This window comes from Musa acuminata, chromosome BXJ1-8 (assembly GCF_036884655.1).
Source record: "Musa acuminata AAA Group cultivar baxijiao chromosome BXJ1-8, Cavendish_Baxijiao_AAA, whole genome shotgun sequence".
Taxonomy (NCBI): Eukaryota; Viridiplantae; Streptophyta; class Magnoliopsida; order Zingiberales; family Musaceae; genus Musa; species Musa acuminata.
In genome coordinates this window covers 41,712,686-41,724,138 of record NC_088334.1, presented here as the reverse complement: position 1 = coordinate 41,724,138, position 11,453 = coordinate 41,712,686, and the positions used below count along the sequence as shown (strand labels likewise).

General features: G+C 37.0%; 2 protein-coding genes across 2 annotated transcripts; both read left to right on the top strand.

Moving 5' to 3' along the window:
- The first annotated feature begins 302 nt into the window (after nt 1-302).
- LOC135589112 (jacalin-related lectin 19-like) lies at nt 303-1,375 on the top strand. The gene is made up of 3 exons (XM_065081413.1): nt 303-375; nt 791-979; nt 1,060-1,375. Exons 1-3 carry the CDS (start codon nt 373-375, stop codon nt 1,294-1,296), a joined length of 429 nt encoding a protein of 142 aa, XP_064937485.1. The 5' UTR covers nt 303-372; the 3' UTR covers nt 1,297-1,375.
- Nucleotides 1,376-8,148: 6,773 nt separating this feature from the next.
- LOC135587876 (mannose/glucose-specific lectin-like) lies at nt 8,149-9,301 on the top strand. The gene is made up of 3 exons (XM_065079711.1): nt 8,149-8,207; nt 8,624-8,812; nt 8,893-9,301. Exons 1-3 carry the CDS (start codon nt 8,205-8,207, stop codon nt 9,127-9,129), a joined length of 429 nt encoding a protein of 142 aa, XP_064935783.1. The 5' UTR covers nt 8,149-8,204; the 3' UTR covers nt 9,130-9,301.
- The last annotated feature ends 2,152 nt before the right edge of the window (nt 9,302-11,453 follow it).

Below are 11,453 nucleotides of genomic sequence, written 5' to 3'. Positions count from 1 at the left end.
GTGTTGCTTAGCATTTCCGCCGTGGAAGGACATATGCGATTTAGATGCTTGCCAACACATCCAAGGTGAGGTGGCTAAGATGGCCATGAGATTCACGTTTACGTACCTCACCTTCCATCCTTGGCCGATACCCAAGTGCTACGATGGATGAGATGGAGAGGGATCATCATCTCCAATTCAGCCCTTGTAAGTGTTTCTTTTGACTTCATCGCTTGCAGAACCTGATGTGGGTCGATCACGAGATTCACGTTTATGTAGGCACATGTTAACCTTGGAGGGCTATAAATACCCCATCCTCTTCCCAGAGGGAGGACGTGCAGCATCCACCGTCTTCTCGAAGTTTCTTCCTGTGCAAAAGAAAGGAGTCTGCAAATGGTGAGAGAGGAGGCTCTGCCTCCGTGACGTCGTTCGTTCTCTTTATACATTCTTGCTGTGCAAGTTGTGTCTGTGTTGTTGCACTGTGTAAGGTTCGATGCATGGTTTATAACGTAATGGCGTTTATTTGCATGCACTGTGTTGTTGCACTTGTGTATGTAACGATCACTAGTTTCACGTTTACGTAGGTACTACACGTTTAACGTGTTATTTGAGGAAGATGGTTATGGGCCCACCCATGTAATATAGGTCCCAGAGGAAGGGCGTGCATCATCATCGTCATCTTCTTCTTCTTCTTGTCCACACACACTTCCATATCTGCATGCAAATGGTTCTTTCTCTTTATCCATTTCCTGTTGTCCAAGGTTTTGATGCATGGTGGTATATAACGTGATAGTGTCGTCCTTGCGTGCAGGCGGGAGAGATCAAGGTGGGGCCGTGGGGTGGCAACGGAGGGTCTGAATGGGACATGGGGGCTGCCGACCGCATCATCAACATCGAGATTCGCGCCATAGAGGTCATCGACGCCATCGCGATCACCTTCACCCGTAATGGTCAGACGGAGACCAAGTACTTCGGTGGCCCCCTTGGCACTACCTACGAGGTTCGTCCACCTCGTCATCTTCGTCCTAATTAACATCATCGATTGTTTGTACCTCAATGACAGAAAGTATCATTGTTCAGATTCCTCTGCAAGAGGACGAGTATCTTGTGGGCGTCGAGGGGTCTGTGGATACGATGTCCGAAATCACTCTGGTGAGGAACCTGACGCTGAGGACCAACAAGGAAAGCTATGGACCTTTCGGCTCCAGTGGCGGAAAACCTTTCTCCATTCCCGTAGCCTCGGGTAAGATCGTTGGCTTCTTTGGACGTGCGGGCGCCATGATTGATGCCATCGGACTTTATCTAGCACCGAACTAGACCTCTTGGAGTGATACTGCTGCTTCAATAAATGAGTCTTGCTGCTACTTGGACTCCATAATAAATGAACTGAAATGAACTGTTACTGTCGTCGTCCTCCCTGCGTCGCCTCCTTGTAGTCAAAGTTGGAGGTTATCATGAATAAAATAAATGAAGGTCCAGTTTGAAATGTTTAGAATGATCATATATATATATATATATATAGTTTTTTTAACACTCCTAGCTAAGGACTTGAATTTGGCGAATGGATGGGCCCATTCAACGCATGTAGGCTATAGATGAATAGCTTATAAATATCCCAATCCTTTTCTTGAGGATGACGTGCCACAATTCGTTAGGACATGTACTATTTCATATCTCTAATGGTGATAGGCTTTCCTCTCCTCTTTTCTTTCTCTCTTTTTGGAACTAAGAAGAGTTGGCTAAGATCGGAGGAGTCGGCATGGTTTGCTTGTGTCCGAGCAAAGGTATCTTGAAGGGTGGGGAGGAACACTAAAAAGATAAGAGGATGCAAAGGAATTGATAAAGATGACACCGACGAGGTATCGATAGGCACGAGGCCTACTCCTACTTGGCAAAAGGAACCTTGCACAAGATAAAGTGTGCCCGAAACTTTTGCATGACCATTGGCATGTGAGTTCACACGAAAAATGATGGACGTGATGCATCATTGCAACATTATTTATTTTTTTTAATTAAATGAGAATTAATTACTTCCTTTCTTGAACAATATTGGAGATAAAACTCATGAGGCTTTTGTGAATGATAGAAGCTCGTAAAGAGTTGTCTCTTGATTTATAATATAAAAACCTAATGATGAGTCAAATTAATCAGGTAATATATATAAGATTGAACATTAATTCAATCCAAAGATGTAAGTTTATTAAATTATGAATTAAAGATAATATATTATCTATTCAGCTGCATATATTTTTTTTAAAATTTTCACTCATTTAGAATAACTATCTGATACTAAGTTAGAAAATTGAATAATGATACAATTTAAGTCAAATTGATTAATATTTATAATTAGATTTGACAATAATTCAATCCAACTTAAATATATTAAGACATATAGTTCCTTGGTTGATAATTTTTAAACCGATAATATGTTTTCAGTTGGTTAGGATGATTAACATGCATGAGATTGAAGATCAATTCAACCAAAAAACACTTAAATTTATCATGATACATTATAAGTTAACCAATATATTATTATTTTCATTATTTTTTAAGTCATTTCACCCATAAATATTTGCTTAATACTCATATACGAGTCTCTATGATGTGTATTAGTTATATTTTTTTGTAACATATCACATAAGATAAAATATAAATGTGTAAATAATGATACAACAAAAAAAGTATCATCGTATGTATTGATGCAAAATTATGGATGCTGAGAAGGTACAAGCTCGAAATTCAAAATGGTTCCCCAAGACGCTTAGTCAAGGCAAGGACATTTTTAATGATGATATTATATATATATAAGACTCCCAGTTAAGAACTTGCATTAATATTCACATTAAGATCAGTTTGGACTGATGTGGACAGGACGTGGAATGCGAAGTTCCTTCAAAACCTGCCGCAACAAAACCTGCTCCTTCGATAAAGATATCGGCTCTAAGGATCTTAGACCTCCTAAAGGGTCAAAGACGAAGATACCTCATTCGCCAATGATGGCACCTCCTGCAGCCACCTCGTCGCATGCAGTGACCACCCACACCAAAGCACATCAAGGTGTCGTAACTCCAGGAGAGACCTGCTTCTACCTCAGGTGATGCTAATCTGCGTCGGCGCCTTCTTCCTCCTTGATTGCTGACTCTCTATTTACAGCTGACAACTCTCATGCTCCTATATATATATATATATATATATATATATATATATATATATATATATATATATATATATATATATATATATATATATATATATATATATCCTCAAAATGGTTCAAAATATCTTAATTATCTATCAGTTATTGTTAATGCAGGACATCATATCAGTTATTATAGAGGTAACTATGCATCTTGACGTGCATAATTTTCTAATCTCCTATTTTGCTATAATTTACTAGGCTACATCAATGGCTCTTAGTTGTCCACCAGCAATGATCAACATCTCCAGAGACCCTAGTCTGGTACCAAATCCAGCCCATAAACTATAGCTATGCTGAGATCATCTCATCTCTAGAGACCCTAATCTTCGTCTCTGGGTTCGTCACTCCATTGATATCTTTGTGTACAACTGTTATTGCAGAAGCTTGACACAAATTGCAATCCAGCTTGGCAAATTGCTCGCGTACTCGCATGTTCGGTCTTTTATCCAATTTAATAAAAATGAAATAAGAGGAAATTACTATTACTGATTATTTACAATATATTAGAGTTATCATTGATAACTTAGCTTTGATAGGTCATTCGTTCAGTGATAAAAAAAGTCCTAGTTCATACCATGAATGGTCTAGGAGACAAGTACAAGGAACTGACTGTATTAATTCGGGCATACGACTCACCAATATCATTCGAAGAACTCTGTGATAAGCTAACTGACTATGAGATATTTTTAAAGTATGAGGATAAGTTGCACGAACCAACCATCATAACTCAATTCAGTCAAAAATCTAAGAGAAAGAGCAACCAATACAATAAAAAAGTCAACAAAGATCTGGCTAAGTTGTCTCTTGACCCTATGGGTCTTCAACAAACCTCGCCTCATCCACATCATCAACATTACAACTATCAAGGTGGTAACTTCAACTATTATGAGACCTGGCGTCTTGTCCTCATAAGTTAACAAAGAGTCGTTTGCTAGTTATATGATAAAGTTGGACACTTTGCAAAAATCTATCAGTCTTGACCCCGACTCCTTGCTCAATCCTGGTGGCCTCAGGCGAATCTCATGACTATTCCAACTACTAGCCAATCAAATTGGATTGTGGACTCTAGCGCCTCTCATCACATCTTCAGAACTTATCTATCCAAAACAATTATGACGAAAATAAAGATATCATCATTAGCAATGGTAAATGAATTCCCATTACTCATATTGGTTCCACAACAACAACATTTATTAGTGGCCGTCAACTTCATAAATAACCCAGCCCACTGTTCACTTTTCAGTTATAGCTCCAATTAATGTATGACATCAATGTCTTGTTCACCCCTAATCCTTTATGCATCAAAAATTGTTCTCTCGTTATTCTCTTCCTACCTTTAATACAAGTAGCATTATAACTCATAGTGATGCTTATCGTAGCAATAAAAGTCATAGAATACTTTTTTGATTTATACCGATGTTTGGGGCCTTGCCCCAACCCTTTCTTTTGACAAGTTTAGATTTTATGTTATTTTTATAGACTATTTCACTAAGTACACATGGTTATATCATTGTCACCATAAATCTAAAGCTTCAACAATCTTTACGAATTTTAGAAAGTTAGTCAAGAATTTATTTCAATCTTCCATTAAAATAGTTTATTCTAAGAGGTGAATATCAAGCCCTCACATCCTATCTCATAGCTTGTGGTATACAACACCTTAAATCACCCCCCATACTCCCCAATTAGTTAGTTTGGTTCTACCCAATGTAAGCATTGGCATATAGTTAAAATTAGTCTCACATTTTTACATCAAGCATTCATGCCACCAACTTTTTTGTCAGTAGTATTTCAAACTATAGTCTATCTCATTATTCGTTTGCTCACTTTAGTCCTCCAATACTGGTCACTATTTGAAAAACTATTTCACAAGCTTCTAAACATTCAAAAACTCAAAATCTTTTGTTATCAATGGCTACATCCTTATGCCTCACATAAGCTAACACTACGATCTAAGCTTTGCATTTTTATAGGATACTCTCTTGAACATAACGCTTTTCGATACTACGAACCTCAAACTCAAAAAGTCTTTATATCACGTTACATTATTTTTGTGGAGTCTCTTTTTCCTTTTCAAAATCATGAGTATCCTACCATGCAAGCTACTTCAACAAACATACATCAGTGAAGTATCTCTCTGATCCTATCCTACGAACCTCCCACAACACCGTCCAGTCCTTATCCTCATGATCAATACACTCCTCTAGTTCAACAGTTCCTCGCTCTCTCCAATATTCCTCTACTCCCTGCTTCATAGGTTTCCCCTATTGATGAAGCAATACCCTTGGCAACATGGCCATTGGTTTCATCTTCTTCTAGACCTCGTGATATTGAAGTATCTCAGAGTAGCTCAACCAGTGTCAGTAGCTCACCACCGGCTATACCGACAACACAACCTACCACTTTTATAGCCCCTAGACATCTAATGGCAACACGCTCCAAAAGTGGTATTTTAAAACCAAGTCAAGTCCTTGACCTACATGCTATAACGAACTCATCTCCTGAGGCTACTGAACCCACCACAATTACTTAAGCTCAAAGATCTCCTCTGGTGTAAAGTTATGTATGAAGAATATGATGCTTTCCTTCATAACTCTATAATGACTCTAGTACCATTTCATCACACGCAAAATATCATTGGGTATAAATGAGTCTTTTGAATTAAGCGGAACCCAAACTTAGCTCTTACCCATCTAGATATCTTATTTATAATTAATAAATTATCATAATTCATGCATCATTCATCTACTACATATTGGTCTGTGGTCAAACGAATTTTGCGATATCTTAAGGGGACCTCAATCATGGCATCTTTCTCCGTAAACACGTCTCGCTTAATCTCTATGCCTTTGTTGATGCTGATTGGGCAGGAAACTTTGATGATAGAATATCCACGTTAAGATATATTATTTTCCTTGGAGCTAATTCAATTAGTTGGAGTTCAAATAAGCAAAGATAATCGTATGATCTATAATTGAAGTTGAATACCGTGCCGTCACCACTGCTGCTACGAAACACAATTGTGTCATAAATCGGTCAAGAAATTTAACATCAACTTTACCTTTTCTCATATAATATACTTTGATAATATTGGAGCTACCTACCAATGTGTCAATCTAATGTTCCACTCACACATTAAACACATTACAATCGACTTCTACTTCGTGCAGGATCAAGTTGTTAGATATCGACTATATGTTTCTCACATATATATGACTGATCAACTAGCAGACTCACTCACGAAGCCTCTCGCCCATAAACTATTTTCGTTGCATTGGTCAAAGATTGACATCTTTGATCGGAGCTCAATCTTATGGGGGCATGATAACAGAGAAGATTTACTCAACATGAGGAAATCTCACTGAATAGTTAAGGAAAATCTTTTTTTTTCATATGTATAAATAAGACATTGTATTCCACCATTTTAATATGTGCTTTTATCGTTACAATTCAACTTATCACTATGTGGGGAAAGGAAGACACAAATAAGGAGAAAAAGAAAGTACAAAAAAGGGAAAAAATGGTGGGTTTTTGTTGGTGCGTTATAAGGAGAAATAAAAAATAATGAGAGAAAAGAATGGAAGAGAATAAAAATATCAAAATCTAAAGAGGATATACAACCCATTGTGTGGGAAAAAACCGAAGGAAGATACCAGCGAGGAGCAAAAAATTGTAAAGAAAAGAGAAAAAAAAAGGTGGGTTGTTGTTGGTGCGTTATAAGGAGAAATAAAAAAGAGTAAGAGAAAAGAATGGAAGCAGAAAAAAAAAATCAAAATCTAAAGATGATATGCAACCAATTATGCGGTGGAAAACTAAAGAAAGACAACAATCAGGATATTAAAAAAAATGCAAAAAAATAAAAAAGGTGGGTTATTGTTGGTACGTTATAAGAAGCGAAAAAAAAGAAAAAGAAAAAAAGAATGAAAGCGAAAAACAATTAAAATCTAAAATGGATATGCAACCCAATATGTGGGGGAAAAACGAAAAAAAGACACCAACCAGAAGAAAAAAAATAGTGCAAAGAAAGAAAGCAAAAAAAAAAAAAGGTGGGTTGTTGTTGCTGCATTATATGGAGAAATAAAAAACGGTGAGAGACAAAGAATCTAAAGAGGATACGTGACCCATTGTATGGGAAAAATCAAAGGAAGACATCAACTAGGAGAAAAAACATACAGAATAAGAAAACAGTGGGTTGTTGTTGTTGCGTTATAAGGGGAAATAAAAAACAACAAGAAAAAAGAAAAGAAGGAAAAAATAAAAAATTACCATGTGATGTGCCTTATATTTACATCAAGAGAGTCGATTTAAATTAAAAAATTATATTTATGCATGTTTTCGAGATCCTATGATTTTTTACTCATCAGAAAAGTAGGTAGGATTATAGATTAATTAATCTTAATAAGAAAGAAAGAAGGAATAAAAACAATTAAATGACTACGATTGGAAATGAAAAAATTACATTCTTTTGATAATATAAATATGAAGGTATATTCTGACATCCAATCCAATAAACCACTTAAAAACTGTACCGTCCACCGAACGAGCACAAGGGAGTATGCATTATATGCTACGTTCAGGCCCTTTGAGTCAAGATTGGGGGCCATGCACCAAAAGACACAATTATTGCTTTCGGACGCTCACAAGTCTTTAAGGTTCTGCATGCAGAATGTGCAGCTTAGCATTTCCGCCATGGAAGGACATATGCGATGTAGATGCTTGCCAAGCCATCCAATCTTAGCCATGAGATTCACGTTTACGTACCTCACCTTCCATCCTTGGCCGATACCCAAGTGCTACGATGATGAGATGGAGAGGGATCATCATCTCCAATTCAGCCCTTGTAAGTGTTTCTTTTGACTTCATCGCTTGCAGAACCTGATGTGGGTCGATCACGAGATTCACGTTTATATAGGCACATGTTAACCTTGGAGGGCTATAAATACCCCATCCTCTTCCCAGAGGGAGGACGTGCAGCATCCACCGTCTTCTCGAAGTTTCTTCCTGTGCAAAAGAAAGGAGTCTACAAATGGTGAGAGAGGAGGCTCTGCCTCCGTGACGTCGTTCGTTCTCTTTATACATTCTTGCTGTGCAAGTTGTGTCTGTGTTGTTGCACTGTGTAAGGTTCGATGCATGGTTTATAACGTAATGGCGTTTATTTGCATGCACTGTGTTTGTTGCAGTTGTGTATGTAACGATCACTAGTTTCACGTTTACGTAGGTACTACACGTTTAACGTTTTATTTGAGGAAGATGGTTATGGGCCCACCCATGTAATATAGGTCCCAGAGGAAGGGCGTGCATCATCATCGTCATCTTCTTCTTCTTCTTGTCCACACACACTTCCATATCTGCATGCAAATGGTTCTTTCTCTTTATCCATTTCCTGCTGTCCAAGGTTTTGATGCATGGTGGTATATAACGTGATGGTGTCGTCCTTGCGTGCAGGCGGGAGAGATCAAGGTGGGGCCGTGGGGTGGCAACGGAGGGTCTGAATGGGACATGGGGGCTGCCGACCGCATCATCAAGATAGATATTTTCGCCAGTGAGGTCATCGCCGGCATTCTGATCACCTTCACCCGTAATGGTCAGAAGGAGACCAAACTCTTCGGTAGCATCCTTGGCGATCCCCACCCGGTTCGTCCACCTCGTCATCTTCCTCCGAATTAACATCATCGATTGGTTGCACCTAAATAACAGAAAGTCTCGTTGTTCAGATTTCTCTGCAAGAGGACGAGTATCTTGTGGGCGTCGAGGGGTCTGTGGATACGATGTGGGAAATCACTCTGGTGAGGAACCTGACGCTGACGACCAACAAGGAAAGCTTTGGACCTTTCGGCTCCAGTGGCGGAAAACCTTTCTCCATTCCTGTAGCCTCGGGTAAGATCGTTGGCTTCTTTGGACGTGCGGGCGCCATGATTGATGCCATCGGACTTTATCTAGCACCGAACTAGACCTCTTGGAGTGATACTGCTGCTTCAATAAATGAGTCTTGCTGCTACTTGGACTCAATAATAAATGAACTGAAATGAACTGTTACTGTCGTCGTCCTCCCTCCGTCTCCTCCTCCATGTACTCAAAGTTGGATGTTATCATGAATAAAATAAATAAGGGCCCAGTTTGATAGGTTTCCTCCTCCATGTACTTAATAAAATATATATATTAAGACTCCCAGCTAAGGAAAGACTAGCTTTGGACTAACGTGGACAGGATGCGTAATGTGAAGTTTGACTTCTGGGTATTGTCGACACATATAATTGAGCTTGACGAATGGATGGACTTATAAGCTATAGATGAATAGCCTATAAAGACCCCCAACCCATCCCTTATGGAGGACACAACGAGTCCTAAGTACACGTACTACTCCACATCTCTAATGGTGAGAGGCTTTCCTCCTCCTCTCTCTCTCTCTGGAACTAAGAAGAGGAGTTGGAGAAGATTGGAGGAAGCCTGGTTTTCTTCGTTTTGTTTTTCTCTTTTATCGCTTCTCTGCTCTCTCTTTCTTCTTTTCCCACTCAATTAACACATCTCTAAGAGAAGTCCTTCTCTCGTTTTTCTTTACTGTACGTTCGTTTATGATATGCATGTTTGATTGTGTTGTGATTATGTTTGGAAATATATATTTAATATATAGTAATTGGAATGTCTTGAGTATTTGATAAATAATAGATTAAAAATATATCTTAAATATACATTGTCATAAATATTATTTGGTAATATTATATTTTAAAAGTTCATTAAATATTATGTAATAAAATTTATCCTTCTAATATTTTTCATATGTATTAAAAAATAAATACATATTTTTATTTAAATAAATAAAATTTATTTATTTATGTAATATTACAAAATTTTATGTCTCATCCATGTATATAAAAAATATAAAATACAATCAAAAAATAAAATATTTAAAAAATATATAAATAATATTTCTTATATAAGACAAGTGAGAAGTGTTAGCGACAATAGAAATCAAGAAAATGGGAGAGAAAATGAGGATTGTGATTTCTATTATATAATGATAATCTAATGTTTTTAGAGAATATCATAGGATATTTTAAAAATTTCGCATTTGGATATTTGCAATGCAACAACCAAACTAAATATGATTTGAAGAAAATTTATCATCCATCAAAGTACATTTAAGATATGTTTTATACTTTTAGTGCATATTTTTTATGTTCCCAACATGGCCTTGCTTGCTTTCGAACACTATAGAGGCTATGTTGGCCACTCTTACGAGGTTGTTAATCAAAAATTATTATCATAATATTTTTCATGATTAGAACTCTAATTTTATCATAATTATAACTTTATTAAGAAAAAAATAATACTCCAAGCTTGATTGCTTTTGCATATTAACCTTGACATAACCATTATAATAAACACATTGTTGGCATCAAAAAACTTATGGTGGACTATCAACACAGGATAATTTACTCTTCGTACTAACAAAGATACATGTGGAAGATAAGAGTAGATTCACAAGTTCGCATATAAAGTTTATAAGACCTATGAACGCACCAGCGAGCAGTCATTTATAGACTTACAACCATTGTTTTGCCCTCTAAAGTTCTTGTTTTTCCTCTTTTTCTTTTCTCTCCTATACATCAAATATATGCTAAATTACTTATAATTGTCAGATGTTCGAACTTGTTTGTAATTTATTTTCTGAATGAATCAATTTACTTTTTTATAAACCCTTTAGGACATAAGTTAGATTGTATCTACGCTAATCCTTTGCCAAAATCTTTCAAGTTAGATTACTAGTATCCATGTATTAGGGAAGTCTACTTTCAATTAAATTCCTCTTTAGTTGAAAGAATGGTTTTGCTAGTGGAAGTCAGAATCATACTGTCCTGCTTCATACATCTAGAAATGGGTTGAAGTCTTGACTTGAATATCAAACTTATTTTTCTCATAAAATTCTCAACCAAAATTTAGATATTTTATGGCAATAAAAAGGATATATAAAATCATGTTACATACAAAAAGCCTCTGTCAATGAGTTCTTCATATGGTGGTTGTTCATGCAAGTATCCGTTAGCTTTGGCAAACTAGATGTCATTCATGTTGGAAGCCTTCATTTCATAGCTCGAGTCAAGCTACTGCTGCCATCAACAACGAGCAAAGAACAAGAATTTGGTAGAACATTGGTTGACAAGATTGACATCTCAAACTTGCCCTTAGTTGTCCCAAGTTGACTATGACCTTTTAATCAGAAATAGTAGCCCTTGGTAGTTTCTAGATCGGCATAATTTTGATCATGCAGACATAT

Excerpts from the sequence above, each read along its gene's own strand:
- LOC135589112 (XM_065081413.1), top strand. Across the intron at positions 980-1,059 it reads CCCTTGGCACTACCTACGAG|ATTCCTCTGCAAGAGGACGA; the intron begins GTTCGTCCACCT and ends ATCATTGTTCAG.
- LOC135587876 (XM_065079711.1), top strand. Across the intron at positions 8,813-8,892 it reads TCCTTGGCGATCCCCACCCG|ATTTCTCTGCAAGAGGACGA; the intron begins GTTCGTCCACCT and ends CTCGTTGTTCAG.